Source organism: Capra hircus, chromosome 7, assembly GCF_001704415.2.
Source record: "Capra hircus breed San Clemente chromosome 7, ASM170441v1, whole genome shotgun sequence".
Lineage (NCBI taxonomy): Eukaryota > Metazoa > Chordata > Mammalia > Artiodactyla > Bovidae > Capra > Capra hircus.
The window spans coordinates 94,554,469-94,568,968 of record NC_030814.1 but is presented as its reverse complement, the minus strand read 5'-3'; the positions used below and the strand labels follow the sequence as shown (position 1 = coordinate 94,568,968).

Here is a 14,500-nt window from a genome sequence, read left to right as displayed (position 1 = left end):
GGCCTCTGGCTTCTTCCCCAGAACCTTCGGGTGGGGGAAGAGATTTCCCCCAACATCTCTCTCCCTGTTCCATCTGTTTCCTTCCCGTGTCTCCACTCCCCACTTTACTCCCCTCCCTCATTTGTCTCCCCACCACTTGCTTCCCCTCTCCTGTCTCCGCACTCTTAATTTTTTCTCCTCTCCCCACTTCTGTCTCCCCCTCCCCATCCCTGCCTTCTCCCTGTCTGCCTCCCTCTCCCCAGCCTTGCTCCTGCCATCGTCTCGTTCATCATCTACAAGTTTCCGTCTTTCTCCTCTCTCTGCCCCTTTTCCCATTTCTCTCTTCTCATCTCTCTCTTCATCACCCACCTTTCTCCCCACCTTCCCTACGTCTCTCCTCTGTCTCCCAGACACTCCCTTCTACTAGCCCCTCTCCTTCCTTGACTTCTGAGGTTTCTTTCTCTGCAGCCAAAAGGGGGAGCCGGAGGAGACTACCAGTGGGGGGCGGAGGGGCCCCAGCCCAGGCCCAGAGCCCAGCCTGGCAGCTTTTCTCTCAGATCTGGGACGACCATTTCCTCCTTCAGCCCCGGAGGCCACTCGGGTTACGAGCTCAGGACAGTAGCAACTGGGAGAGTGTGTCTGCTGGTCCGGGAGGCCTTCTTACAAGGAGACCCTAGTCCAGTGGGGTCTCTACGTGAGTCGCTTTGTGCCTCTGAGGGATGAGTGTGTGGTTACTGCTGCCTGTTTCCGTCCTTGCAGGACTTGCCCTGTGTGAGGATGTGAGAGTGTGTGAGAGATAAATGGAAACTTGCACTGGGTGGCAGACGGGTATCAGGGGCTTGTCTCCATGCTTTCCAGTTGGTTTGTGTCTCTGCCCTTGCCGCTGTGTGACTGAGTATACTTGGGTGTGTATGTGCCTGACGTGCAGATATGGACACGCTCAGCCCACAGGATATTTTCTCTTGTCGTGATGTATGTGTGTATGTGACCACGCTTTGAAAAGTCACTGCCCAAATCTGTGCTGTGTTTCCAGCTGTCTTTTTCTTTTTTTGCCACTCCACAAGGCTTGTGGGATCCTAGTTCCCTGAGCAGAATCCTACCCATTGGGCCACCAGGGAATTCCCTCCAGTTGTGTCTTTATAATTGGGTGTGCCGGGCAAATCCATGGACACACACACACATACACACAGATTCCATCTATCTTTGCTGCTTTGTGCAATGGTTTGCATATCTTATTGGGGTATCTCTATGTGTCTTTGTGCTGCACTGTTACACAGGAGTGTGTGACTGTCGTGGTTCTGTGTGCAAGTTCTGGAGCCATGTTACCTGGCTGAATCCCACTGCTGCTTTTTTCTTTGGCTGTGACCCACAGGCCAGTTGCTCACCCTCTCTGAGGCTCAGTTCTCTGCTGTAAAATGTGGCTACTTACGGAGACCAGCTCAGGTGGCCAGGATTAAATGAGATACAAAATGTTGAGTTTGGAGTCACCCCCGTCAGGCAGCAGGTGCTGCTGAAACTCGCCGTTGTGGTTCTCTGTGATGTGTGTCTGTGTCTGTGTCCGAGGCTGGGATTCACCCCAGCCTCCTGGGCCTGCAGCCTCCCACGCTCTGTGCTCTGCTGTTGGGGGGACATTCAGGGCACTGAACTGCGTTATCAGGCTCTGGTGGCCTGAGCAGGAGGGTCTGGCAATTCTGCCTCTGTTCTCACGTGGGAAATGCTAAATATTTACAATTGGAGCTCCCTGGCTTAGCATTTCACAGCTCCAGTTCCAGGCTCTGGGTGGCTGGGGGTGGTTACCACGCCTCCTTCCTCCTTGCTCTCCCACTAGCCTCTCCCCTTCTCCAGTTCAGAGGCCCTGCTGGACCCTCGGCTCCTTCTTGGACTTCTTGTGTCTGCTCTGGGCCTTGTGGAACTCAGGGTCTTGGTCGTGAGAGGTGAGAGCACAGGAGGGTGGGAGGGTCGGTGAAGGCTGAATCTGTCTGTTGGGAAACCTGGGCCTCGGTTTGGCTGAGGGGCTCCCCAGGCCTCCTCTTTACCACAGGCTGAGATTCCAAAAGGCAGCAGATGTTACACACACTCTAGTTCCAAGGGGTTTGTGTGTGTGCATGCTCAGTTGTGTCCAAGTCTTTTGCGGCCTCATGGACTGTAGCCCGCCGGGCTCCTCTGTCCATAGGATTTCCCAGGCGAGAATACTGGCATGGGTTGCCATTTCCTCCTCCAGGGGATCTTGAGACCCGGGATTGAACCGCGTCTGCCATGTCTCCCGCATTGGCAGTCAGATTCCTTGCCACTGCGCCACCTGGGAAAGCCTCCAAGGGGTTTGGTCCATCCCTATTATGTAGGGCCTGAGGTCTTCCAGGGTTGGGGGCAAGGAGAGGACCCTGCTCTGCCCTGGGGAGCTAGTGCTTGGTGTTTGAGTACCGTTGTGAATATGCCTTTCTGCAGCTCAGAACCCTCCACTGCTCCCACAGGACTCGGAGTAAAACTCCAGACCCTCCTCTGGTCCCTGCACACTGTGCCTCCATCACCTCCTTGTCCTCGGTGCCTCCTGCTCTCCCCCTTTCTCATTCTGTTCCAGCCTCACAGGCCTCCCTGTTATTCCCTGGGCATATCAAGTTAGGTTCCACCTCAGGGCCTTTGTACTTGCTGCTACCTCTGCCTGAATGATTTTCCCTTTATTGCTCTTCCTTCAGGTCTTCACTCAAGTGTCATTTTCTCAGTGAGCTCTGACTCCTCTACTTATTTACTTATTCATTTATTTATTTTTTTTTGGCCTCGCCACATGGCTTATGGGATCTTAGTTCCCTGACCAGGGATAGAACCTAGGCCCCTGGTAGTGAAAGCAAATTCTGACTCCTTTATTTAAAGTGCCCCCCAGCCCAGGTCTCTCACATCCTTCCATATTTTTTCTCTTAAGACTTATCACTCTAAGACCTACCTACCGTTTTTTTCCAATCTGCTCTGTGAGCCCAGGGGTTTTGTTTGTGTTGGTCACAGCTGGGTCCCCATCTCCTGGCACACAATAGGCACTCAAGGAATGCTTGTTGAGTGTGTGAATGAGGTAATGTGTGTGATGATGAAGCCCACAGGACACACGCTTGTGTGGCCACTAGGATGTGTGAGTTTAGACAAAGTGGATGTTGGTGCAGACAGGGCTGACATGTAGACCATTTTCTGAATGTGGGCAAATGTACATGGGAGGAACGTGTCTCCTCATCTGAGAGGCTGCAAGTGTGTGAGCCCCAGGAATGAAGACAGTGGGGGCCTGGGTGTGGATCCTGCAGGGCAGGTTAGTGGCCACAAGTATACGTCCTTGAGCGAAGACACCTATATGAGCTCACCTGTGGGAGTCAGGGAACACCTGTGGGGGAGCATGTGGGTGTTGCGGGGCCTGTGTGGCACCAAGCACTGTTTTAGGAGCTGAGGACAGAGCAGTGAACAAAACCCAGACTCAGCCTCTGGGAGCTGCTATTTTGGTGGAGGAATTCAGAGCATAAACAATGGCAAATCAATGAGGCAAATGCAGAGTGACAAATGCTAAAATGACAAAGGCCACGGGAACTTCCCAGGTGGTTCACTGGCTGAGATTCTACGCTCTCAGTGCAGGGGGCCTGGTTAAATCCCTGGTCAGGAAACTAGATCCCACATGCTGCAAGTAAGACCAGTGCAGCCAAATAAATAAATATTAAAAAAAAAAAAAGAAAAGAAAAGAAGAAAGAAAAAGTCCGTATAGGGTGTGTCCAGGAGGGGCGACTTTAAATGGGGTTGTCAAGGAGGGCTTCTAAGGAGACAGCTGAGACCTGAATAAGGAGAGGGAGGCATGATAAATTCAGAGAAGCATATTCTAGGCTGAGAAAACAGCAAGTGCAAATGCCTTAAGGGTGAAGGATGCCTTGTGTGTTTGAGGAACAGCCAGGAAGCCAGGGTGGCTGGAGCAGAGTGAGTAGGGTGAACAGGAGGAGGTGAGGAAGGGAGGGGACTGGACAGAGCTTGTAGAACTTTCTGCACTGCAGGAGGACTTGGGTTTTTCCTCTAAGTGAGGACATGACCTGACTTGGGTGTTCACAGGCATTCTCTGGCTGCTGTTGGAAAAATAGAACAGAACCTGAGGACAGAAGCCTGGAGACTGGGAGGTAGCTGCTGTCAGGAAAGCCAGATGGTGTCTTGAGCTTGGATCATGGGATGGGGTTAGCATGGGGTGGTGGGGGGTGATGTGCAGGAATTCAGGGTCTAAACACCAGAGCTGACAGGCCTGGCTGATGAGTTCCATCTGCCATGGAGAAAGAAACGCAGACAACCGTGGGGTTTTGGGCTGGGTATATGGGAAATGTGGTGTCCGCTACTAGACTGAGTTAGGGGGACTTTTCCCTCATCCCCTCTCCCCCCATTTTCCCATGGGCTTCTGCTTCAGCCTCCTCCAGGTCCTTTAATACATCAGGCATGATCCACCCTCAGGGCTTTTCAAGTTTCAGTTCCCCCTGCCAGGGACCTCTTCTCTCCTAGAAACCCCATGGTTTCCTCCCTCAGGTTTTTCTATAAAAATGTCACCTCCTCCAGGTCTTCCCTCCTCTCAAATCCCCATCTTTTTACTGGTGTCTTTTTTTTTTTTCTTTTGGCCACTTGTGGGATCTTAGCTCCTGGACCGACCAGGGACGGAATCCAAGTCCCGAGCAGCGAAAGCGCAGTTAAACCACTGACGGCCAGGGTATTCCCCTCTGTCTTTCACTGTTATCTTTAATACAAACTAGGGCCGTCTAATACTCTATGAATTCTAACTTAATTTTGTTTCTTGCTCACCAGGGCAGGGATATTTTGTGTGTGTGCTGCCCCCGACTGTATTCCCAAGCGCCTAGAACTGAGGCCAGGAAACACTCAGCTCAGTGAAGCCTTGCAGAGTGAATGCACGAGGCATATTGACCTGCAGGGCGCCTGGAACTCAGGGGTGAGGCCAGGGATGGGTTCTACTGCGGCATCTCCAACCTTGGGGCTGGGAAGGGGATGTATCCGGCGTGTGCGGCCCCTGATACACGCAGGTGTAGACATGTGCGTTCCCGTGTGGGAGAGGACAGGGTTTGGTCCGACTTGACAGTCGGGGGTCCAGCCCCCCTCCTTCCCGTTCATTCTCTGCCCGCAGGTCCGCCATGTCGGCACCCCAGCTGCTCACGTTGCAGCTGCTGCTCCTGCAGGGCGCGTGGTGGGCGCGCGCAGCCGCTCCGCGCTGCACCTACACCTTCGTGCTGCCCCCGCAGAAGTTCACAGGCGCCGTGTGCTGGAGCGGGCCAGCGGCCGCGCGCCCGACGCCGGAGGCCGTGAACGCCAGCGAAGTGGCGGCGCTGCGCGTGCGCGTGAGCCGCCACGAGGAATTGCTGCGCGAACTTCAGCGGCTGGCAACGGCCGACGGCGCCGTAGCTGGCGAAGTGCGTGCGCTGCGCAAGGAGAGCCGTGGTTTGAGCGCGCGCCTGGGCCAGCTGCGCGCGCAGCTGCAGCACGAGGCGGGCCCAGGGGCGGGGCCTAGCCCGGGGGCGGAGCCCGCCTCCGCGCTGGCGCTGCTCGGGGATCGCGTGCTGAACGCCTCGGCCGAGGCTCAGCGCGCTGCCGCCCGCTTCCACCAGCTGGACGTCAAGTTCCGCGAGCTGGCACAGCTAGTCAGCCAGCAGAGTGGCCTCATCGCCCGCCTGGAGCGCTTGTGCCCGGGGAGTGCGGGAGGGCAGCAGCAGGTAACTCCGAAACTATCACCCTCCCCAAATCTCAGCCACTTCTTGTGGGCGTTGTCAGTAAGGTGTGGCCTCTTGAAACCCCAGGATCTCTTATCCGCAGTTCTGAAGTACAAAAAGCTCCATAAACCGGATCCCTACCTCTCCACCAACAACTCATTTGGGTCAAAACGCTACTGGTAGCTACTTAAAGTCTTTACTTATCTACCTGATATGAATACTCAGTGGTGGTGCTTTAGTCGCTAAGTCGTGTCTGATTCTTGCGACCCCCACGGACTGTAGCCTGCCAGGCTCCTCTGTCCATGGGATTCTCCAGGCAAGAATACTGGAGTGGGTTGCCATTTCCTTCTTCAGGGTTTCTTCCTGACCCAGGAATTGAACCCAGCTCTCCTGCATTGCAGGCAGATTCCTGTAATCAGGTATATTACTAATATGTGCATGAAGACCTCATTGGGGATGCTAGGGAATATATGTAGACCCTGTGTTACTGTTTCTTGTTGTCCTTTAGTCTAAGTCGTGTCTGACTCTCTGCAGCCCCATGGACTGTAGCCTGCCAGGCTCCTCTGTCCATGTGGATTCCCAGGCAAGAATATTGGAGTGGGTTGCCATTTCCTTCTCCAGTAATTGTTTCTAACTCCTGCTCTATTATTCAGAATTCTGGACTATGTCTGGCCTTGGGTTTTGAATAAGAGATTGTTGCTCTGACAGTAGCTACCTTACAGCTTTGGGAGGCTTCAGTAAGTTAATACTCAAGTGCTGGATTGCCTCATATTATCCCTGCTTTACAGAAAAGTTTGGAGGCACAGATTGGTTAAGCTCTGGACACCAGAGCAAGAGTTTAAGCCCAGCTCTGTCTCTTCTAAAATTTTTTGGCAACACCTTGAGGCATGGGGGATCTTAGTTCCCCGACCAGGGACTGAACCCCTCCCCTTGCAGTAGAAGCAGAGTCCCAACTGCTGCACCACCAGGAAGTCCAGCTCTGTCTCTTCTTGACTGCTGGAGCTAGGCTGGGGAAGATCAAGCCATGCTCCTGCTTGACCGCCTTCCCATCTGGGTGCTGGGCGAGGTAAGAGCCCAGAGCCTCCAGGGCTAACGTATCTGACTTTCTTGGTTACCCCAGGTCCTGCCCCCACCCCTGGTACCTGTGGTTCCCGTCAGTTTGGTGGGTGGCACTGACGACAGCGGCAGGAGGCTAAACTCAGCCGCAGAACCCCAGAGAGATCAGACCCTGAGACAGCCAGGACCCCTGGCCTCTCCTCTGCCCTCAGGGCACCCTGCTGTTCCTCCTAAGCCAGCAGGTAAGTCAAGGGCATGGCTGTTGGGGGTGTGAGGAGCCAGGGGATTCCCAGTGCAGCATGAATAGAGGGACATAGGAGTCAGGACCTTAATGTGAGATTCCTTTTATGGTGAGGGGACTGGGGGGGGGGAAATGATGCATTTTTATTCTGTTGATGGAACAGGGAGATATGGCTCTTAAGCAACAAAATTCTTACTATGGTGTGAAACTAGGAGAGGTACTCTTATTTTGATGAGAGGGCAGCAGATTTAAGAATGCTACTTTGGTGAGAATTTGAGGAAGTTCAGAGAGCCATGTTCAGGACCTCTCTTCTGGTGAAACCATAGAAGGAGGATTTAAGAATCCCAGCCTCCACATTTGCTCTACTGAGAGAAGAGTGACTTAGAGTCTAATTTAGGTAAGAAAAAGGGTTTTGGGGCTTTTATCCTGGAGAGGGAATAAGAGAAGCAGTACTTCTGTTCTGGTGAGGGGACCAGTGAGAATCAAGACTCTTACTCCAGTAAGGGGTTGACTGGTGTAGCTTGTGCCTCTCCCATATCCCTGTGCCCATAGGCCCATGGCGGGATTGTGCAGAGGCCCGCCAGGCAGGCCATGGACAGAGTGGAGTGTATGAGTTACGAGTGGGCCGGCACGTGGTGTCAGCATGGTGTGAGCAACAGCTGGAGGGCGGAGGCTGGACTGTGATTCAGAGGCGGCAAGATGGCTCGGTCAACTTCTTCACTACCTGGCAGCACTACAAGGTGGGCACAGGTGGGTGGGGCAGGGCTGGGCGGGGAAGGGGCCCAGCGCCTGCCTTTCTGACTTTCTTGCCCTGCCAGGCGGGCTTCGGGGAGCCTGATGGGGAATACTGGCTGGGCCTTGAACCTGTGCATCAGCTCACCAGCCGTGGGGACCACGAGCTACTGGTGCTCCTTGAAGACTGGGGAGGCCGTGGGGCACGCGCCCACTATGATGGTTTTTCCCTGGAGCCTGAGAGTGACCACTACCGCCTGCGGCTTGGCCAGTACCATGGAGATGCTGGAGACTCTCTTTCCTGGCACAATGACAAGCCTTTCAGCACCGTGGATAGAGACCGAGACTCCTATTCTGGTAAAGGGCTCTTATTTTGGTGGTGTGTGGGGGCAGGATAGAAGACTCTTAGTGAGGAAATGAAAGAGGGTGGGGTAAGACTTTCCTCTGGTAGGGATCAGGGCAAACAAGAGAATGGAGGACAGGACTTTTATTCTGGTGAGGGAGTCTACGTTCATTCTCTAATGAGTTAATAAGTCAGGGCCTCAGCCTTTGTGAAAGGAGGTGGGGGAAAGGGGGAGCTGTGAGAGCTAGGACTTTTAACTATTGTAGAAAGAAAGTAGAGAAGGTTGTTTTTTCTGGTAAAGGAATGAGAGGAAAAGCTCCTTGTTTGCAGAAAGGACGGAGGAAAATGTGACTTGTACTTTGGTAAGGGGATAAGGAAGAAACTAAGGCTATTACTTTGAAGTAGGGGGACAGAGTATGCCTGGCAAAAGCCTTGTGTTAGTGAGGTGCTGGTAGAGGCTTTTATTCTGGTGAGAAGAATAAAATAAGGCTTTTTTTCCCCTTCTCCCCTCAGGTAACTGTGCCCTGTACCAGCGGGGAGGCTGGTGGTACCATGCCTGTGCCCACTCCAACCTCAATGGTGTGTGGCATCGTGGTGGCCACTACCGTAGCCGCTACCAGGACGGGGTCTACTGGGCCGAGTTTCGTGGTGGGGCTTACTCTCTCAAGAAGGCTGCCATGCTGATCAGGCCCCTGAGGCTGTGACCCTCTGTCCATCTGTCCCTCAGGTCCCAGGGGATGTTTGTCAGCAGGAGCCCAAGTTGTCCTGGCCACCCCTCCTTTGTGGCTCCATGCAGACCACGCCCCACAGACCTCCTCCCGTTGTGGATCTGCAGGGCTTCCCCAGGGCTTTGCAGACAGTGCCCAGGAATCCCCCTGCCAATATCCTGGACCCAGACGGCTCCCCAAGGGCATTGAGATCTCAGTTTGAGCTCATATTTTATAACAACACAAAATAGCCACAGACCGTGTCTGGTTTTCATCTGCATCTGGCAGGGGTCACTCCCCGTGCCCGCCCTCCTCCTCGTCCTCCTCCTCCTCTTCCTCCTCCTCCTTCAGGTCCTCCAGAATGAGGTTGTCCAGGTCTTCCAGGAGGCCCCCCTGGCTCAGGCAGGTAGCCACAGTGGAGCCACTGCTGATGTGGAGGTTGCTGGGGTGCAGGACTTTGGGCAGGTGGTTCTGCTTTCGGCTCTTGGGGTGCGCACAGGACGTCCCAGGCACATGGGGCTCTGGGGAGGGACAGGTTCTGAGCCCTCTCCTGGGGCTGGAGGCCACGGGGTGCTTTGGGGGAGGGGAGGGGCTGCGGCCACAGGCTCTAGGGCAGAAGTGGAAGTCACAGACGTTGAAGCCACAGGAGACCCATGGTCATGGGCATCACCTGAGACTACAGAGGACCAAACAGGAGCCAAGAACACAGAGAGACTGCAGGGGCTGAGTCCACAGGACCCTGGGATGTGGGTTGTCAGGGTGAAACCACAAAGCCTCATGGGTGAGAACATGGAGGGTGGCTGATGCCACGGGAGGTGAGTGTGAGAAGGGACCCCCCCCTCCAGGAGAGACCTGGAGGCAAGGAGGTGGAGGACGGTGGAAGATGTGGAAGGAGGGGCCGATGTGGTAAGAGATGAAATGGCCTCTAGGAACTAGGAGAACCTTAGGAGTTAGGTGGAAGAAGCAAGCAGACACCTTGGTACGTAAAGCCCCAGAGGTGGAAATCCCAGGAGTCCAGGCCACATAGACTGGAACGGGGGAGGCCATGCGGACGCAGCAGGCGCTCACCTCTCCGATTGTAGCAGTCCTCAGCGGAGCAGGAGTGGGTGTGGGTACTGCGGCGATCCGGGTCGCGATCCCAGCGCGGAGGGAGGATCCGTGTCGGATACACAGGGAAGCCGCACCCGTAGCAGGGGGACCGGGACCCCATCTGTGCCCAGCCCCTGGGGGCGGGCAGGGCCGTGAGGGTCCAAGGGCCAGCTTGGCCAGGATGGGGCCAGGGCAAGGAGGGGCGGGGCGGGGCTGGGGCGGGGCCGAGGGTGAGGGGGTGGGGTCAGCACCCTCTCGGGAAGTTGTGCCCTCACCGGAAGTTGTGTCGACATTTCGGGCAGTGGAATTCAGCCACGCCCCACATCTTGTCACTGGGCACAGGATCATAGCGCTTCCGGCATTTCCTGCATCTGGACACCTGGGGGTACAGAGCGGAGCAGATGGGCACCGATAGCCTGATGGTGGTCACGTTGGGATTTACACCATCGAAATTGGCGAACACTGTAAATCTGGGAGCACTTCCTACAAGGGCTGTTTGGTAGGTGTTTACCAGAAGCACACCACTGGTCAGGGGGTTCAGAAGCCAGATTTGGGGTTCAGGCTTGATTTCTGTGGTAGTGGTCAAACTCCATAGTCCAGAGTTCAGGGGTAAGTTGAGCTTCTCCAGTTGAATGTTGAAAGTCCAGCTCAGTAGGTCAGAGTTGGGGCTGAGATTGGGGTTGATCTCTGAGGCTGCAGGTGTCCGGGGTTGGGGTCTCAGAGGCTGATGTTCTTAGGTCAGTTGGTTTGGACACAGAATGGGGGTTGGGAGCAGAGCCGGGACAGAACCAAGGTCAGGGATTGGGTTATCACCTCTTTCCGCTGGGGCACGCGGCGCCACCAGACATGGTCACAGGAGGAGCAGGCGAACTGCCGGTCCACGGCAGGGATGAGGTCTTCCTGGGCACGCTGGAACATGCGTAGGTTGTCTTCTGTCAGTGGCAGGAGGGATGTCGCCACCGCCTGCAGAATGGGGTGGGTGGGGCCAAGAGGGTGGTCAGTCCTCTTCTCTTCCAGACCCCTAACGTGTCCCTCCTTCTCACGTATGGATACCCCCAGGGGTGTGCACACCGCTCCACCTCCCCATCCCACACCCTGGACTCACCTGGATGTCCTGGTCCTGCTTCATGTCCTCTGGGGGGTCCTGGGTGGAAACATCAGGGGTAGAAACTGGGGAGGTGGCTCATGCCTCTTTTCTGGGGGCAGGGCTTCTGGATGGGGAGGCAGGGTTCTGGCCCCATATAAGTAAGGTGTCCCCAACTCAAGAGGAGTTAATTGAGCAGCTTCCACTTCCTGAGGGCAAGGGTGTGTGACCTCAGTTGTCCTCATAGCAACCCTGAGAGGTGGGCACACCTGTGATCCTCATTGCTCAGATGGGGAAACTGAGGCCCAGAGCTCTGAGAGGGCTTGCCTGAGATTACCCTGAGTGAGTGAGGGCAACAGGCCTGGGCCCCATGCTCCCTTCATGCTGGCAAATGCCACACACTTGCTGGCATTGTGACAGGTCACCTGTTTGAGGCTATGCTGCTTTAGGCTAAGTGCTTGAGCTCTGGATTCAGAGAGCCACAGGTTGGAATCCTGGCCTCATCACTTCCAGCTGTGGGGTCGTGGCCAAGCCACTCTCCCTAATGAAGGACATCTAGGAATCCAGGTTCTGACTCTAGGTGACCTGGGTTCAAATCCCAGTCACCACCTGCATTCGGCATGAATCTGGTGAGTGACTTCATCACCCTGTGTCTCAGTTTCCTCATCTGTCAAGTGGATATGATAAATAATAGGACTTGTCTCACAGGACCTGTGGCAATAAGTCAACAGAATTCCTGGAGCCCTGTTGCAGGGAAAGTGCTCAGTCAATGATACTCTTTGCTAGTTTTATTATACTCATTATAACTGTAAATATATAAATGTTACAAGTATAAAACATACTTTATTATACTCTTTAACAACTCTGTGCTGGGCCCTTTCAGACAGGCAAACCAGTGCACCAGCTACCAAGGCCATCTAAGGGGCAAAGTGGCCATACAAAGGCTTTCATTCATTCATTGCTTTAGTCATTCATTTACATGGGCTTCCCTGCCCCTCTTTCCTCCCCTATCTCTTACTCGTCCCAGCCTGTCTGCAAGTTCCTCTGCTCAGGTCACCCTCTCTTCCAGGAAGATCTCCAACCCCTCCCCTTCCCAGGGATCACTCCTCCCTAGGCTTGAAGAATGTGGTACCACCTCCTCCAGGAAGCCTTCCCTGACCTCTTTGGCTCCTCTGTAATGATGATAATCCGGATTCTTTTCACTGCCTAGTTTCTTGTCTCTCTCCTCCATTTCATACAATCAGCATGTAATGAGCACCTATGGTTTGCAGGCTCCTTGGTCAGATCCACAACTGAGAGGTAAGTGAATGAGGCTAGACCATGAGTTGTGGATGGACAGTGCACAGAAGGAGCTCTGCCAGGATGAGCCTGACCCTTCCCTTCTTCCTCCCCTTACCACGTGTTTTGAGGGGAGGGGGGCAGTTTACCTGGGTATCCAGATCATTACTCAGTTCCTGTCCATCCTTCTGCTTTACCCCTGGTGGGGAGAGTAAGTGTAAGTGAAGGCCCCTTGAAGGGTTTTGTGGGAATTTCACGGCCCCTAGAACCCCGATCCAGACCGCCCCCCAAAGAGATGATCTCATCGCCTCTTCCAGCTCCCAGCACAGACCACACCCCCTCCCTGCTCCCCAGCTTAACTCTCACCAGGCAGGACCCCCACCTGCTCACCATACACGATGGAGCGCCCCACTCCAGTGTGGTCGCTGCCAAATTTCCTCATCAGAGTCCCTGCCTTCTTGGAGGATACCTTTCCATGAAACTTCTCCCGGAGGCGCCGGACGCTTTTCTCCAGCTGGGGTAGGGGATCGGTGGGGGAAGGAGAAGCGCAATTGCCCTTCCTCCATCCCTAGGCTTCCTTTTTTCACGGCCCGAACTTGACCCCGGGTTTTGGCCTCCGCACCGCCCCCCCCCCATCCCTCTACTGCATTTCCTGGAAAAAGCCAAAGTCCCCACAGGGTACTGGGGGAGGGAGCGGACTAGGGCGAGCGTCCCAGGCTAAGGGATGAGGCCGGCCAGATGACCCCTGGCCTCTGACCCTTGACCCAGCAGCCCCCGCTTTTCCTCGAGGAGGCCGCATTTTGCTCCGGGGCATGTGGCGGTCACTCTCCTTTCCGAGGGAGACGAGTGCCAGCCTTGGGGGTAAGGTCTGGGCTTGGATGGAGTCCCCAGCAACTGCGAAGCCCGCTCCGTGCCCCTAGCTCCTCCTCAGCATCTCTCGCGGGCCACCGGCCCAGTTGTAGCCATCTCCTACCTCCACACCTTCTTGAGACATGGTGGCGGCGTAGGTCCCCGCGAGGGTCCGCACTGCTCGCTCAGCGGCCCCCTACCTGGGCGCGCCCGTCGGTCCGGCCGCGCAGGGCAGGGGGCGGGGCCTCCAGGCCGGCTCCGCCCTTCCTTTCCTGCGCTCCGTTTCGCTTTCGTTTGGGAACGGGGGGGTGGACGGGGAGCGCTGGCTCCGCCCTGGCTCCGCCTCTGCTCTTGCGCCCCAAACCCAGGCGGGCGCCCCGGATCTGCACCCTGCGGCGGAGCGCGCAGAACTCGGGCGGGGGGAGCGGCGCGGCCTCTGCAGTCGGTCACATGTCCCCACGCTGCGCGGGGTCCGCGTCTTCACGTCCCTCGTGGGGGCGGGGCCGCATCTGAAGGCCGCGGCGAGTCTCCGTGCCCCCGCCTGTTCGCGCTCCCCTGTTCATCGCTCGGTCCCCTCCCTCCACCGGGAATCAGGCGCTAATGAGAATCTAGACCCCTGTCTCGCTCTGAGTGTCTTACCCGGCTATGTCTTCTCTCTGAACCTCAGTTTACTTCGCTGTAAAGTGGGGATGATGATAGTGGCTACATCCTGGGGACGGGTGTGTGTGCTCGCGCGCGCTCTTGCCTGTGTGCGCGCGCGCGCAGGTGCAGGATTCGAGATCCCCAGGTCGAGTATTTAGTAGCGCCTGGCATGCTGTAGACATTCAACTAGTCACTGGGCCACCTACTATGTGCAAGATATTAAGAAGCAGGCAGTTGTGGTGGGGAGAAGGTGCTCCTTAAAAATACGGATTCCTGGTTCCTCGCAGTCTTGCAGAATCGGTCTGTCTAGGGGTTCCAGGGAATTTGCGCTGAAAAACGGAAGATTGAGAACCCCGAGGGATCAGGACGATTTTAACCCAGCATGGGGGGTGGGCGAGGGGGCTGGAAGAGCCCTGCCTGGCGGCATCAGAAATGGTTTCTTTAAAAAAGGAAAAAAATGGCTTCTTGGAGGAGTCCGGAAGAGCGAGGTCTCAGTAGTCAGAAGATCGGAGTGCGGGATGGAACAGCTTTGGGTGCAAAGACCCCAGAAAAAAGTGACTAGCGCTTTAAGCCAGGGCTTCTCAACCTCAACACTATTGGCATTTAGGGCTGGGTGATTCTGGGGGCCTGCCCTGTGCTTTGTAGGATATTTAGCAGCATCCCTGGCTTCAATCCACTAGATGCCTGTGGCACTCTTGCCCCAGTCGTGGTAACTGAAAATGTCTCCAGACGTTGCCAAATGTTCCCTGGAGGTGGCAAAATTGTGTTAGGATAAATGACACCCCT

The 14,500-nt window shown here is 55.4% G+C and overlaps 2 protein-coding genes across 4 annotated transcripts; one reads left to right on the top strand and one right to left on the bottom strand.

Moving 5' to 3' along the window:
- Positions 49-8,890, top strand: ANGPTL6 (angiopoietin like 6). 3 transcript variants are annotated; one of them, XM_018051012.1, is made up of 8 exons: positions 49-673; positions 4,614-4,684; positions 4,780-4,921; positions 5,114-5,696; positions 6,814-6,991; positions 7,543-7,730; positions 7,809-8,079; positions 8,579-8,890. In XM_018051012.1, the coding sequence occupies exons 4-8, from the start codon at positions 5,121-5,123 to the stop codon at positions 8,767-8,769; spliced, it is 1,404 nt and encodes a 467-aa protein (XP_017906501.1). In that variant the 5' UTR covers positions 49-673; positions 4,614-4,684; positions 4,780-4,921; positions 5,114-5,120; the 3' UTR covers positions 8,770-8,890. The 3 variants fall into 3 exon arrangements, with proteins under 3 accessions (XP_017906501.1, XP_017906502.1, XP_017906503.1); XM_018051013.1 differs by lacking the exon at positions 4,614-4,684; XM_018051014.1 differs by lacking the exons at positions 49-673; positions 4,614-4,684 and adding an exon at positions 724-1,913.
- On the bottom strand, positions 8,990-13,522 carry C7H19orf66 (chromosome 7 C19orf66 homolog). Its single transcript, XM_018051015.1, has 8 exons — positions 13,197-13,522; positions 12,614-12,737; positions 12,373-12,422; positions 10,967-11,005; positions 10,675-10,824; positions 10,137-10,240; positions 9,841-9,995; positions 8,990-9,293 (listed from the first exon to the last, which is right to left on the bottom strand). The coding sequence occupies exons 1-8, from the start codon at positions 13,215-13,217 to the stop codon at positions 9,064-9,066; spliced, it is 873 nt and encodes a 290-aa protein (XP_017906504.1). The 5' UTR covers positions 13,218-13,522; the 3' UTR covers positions 8,990-9,063.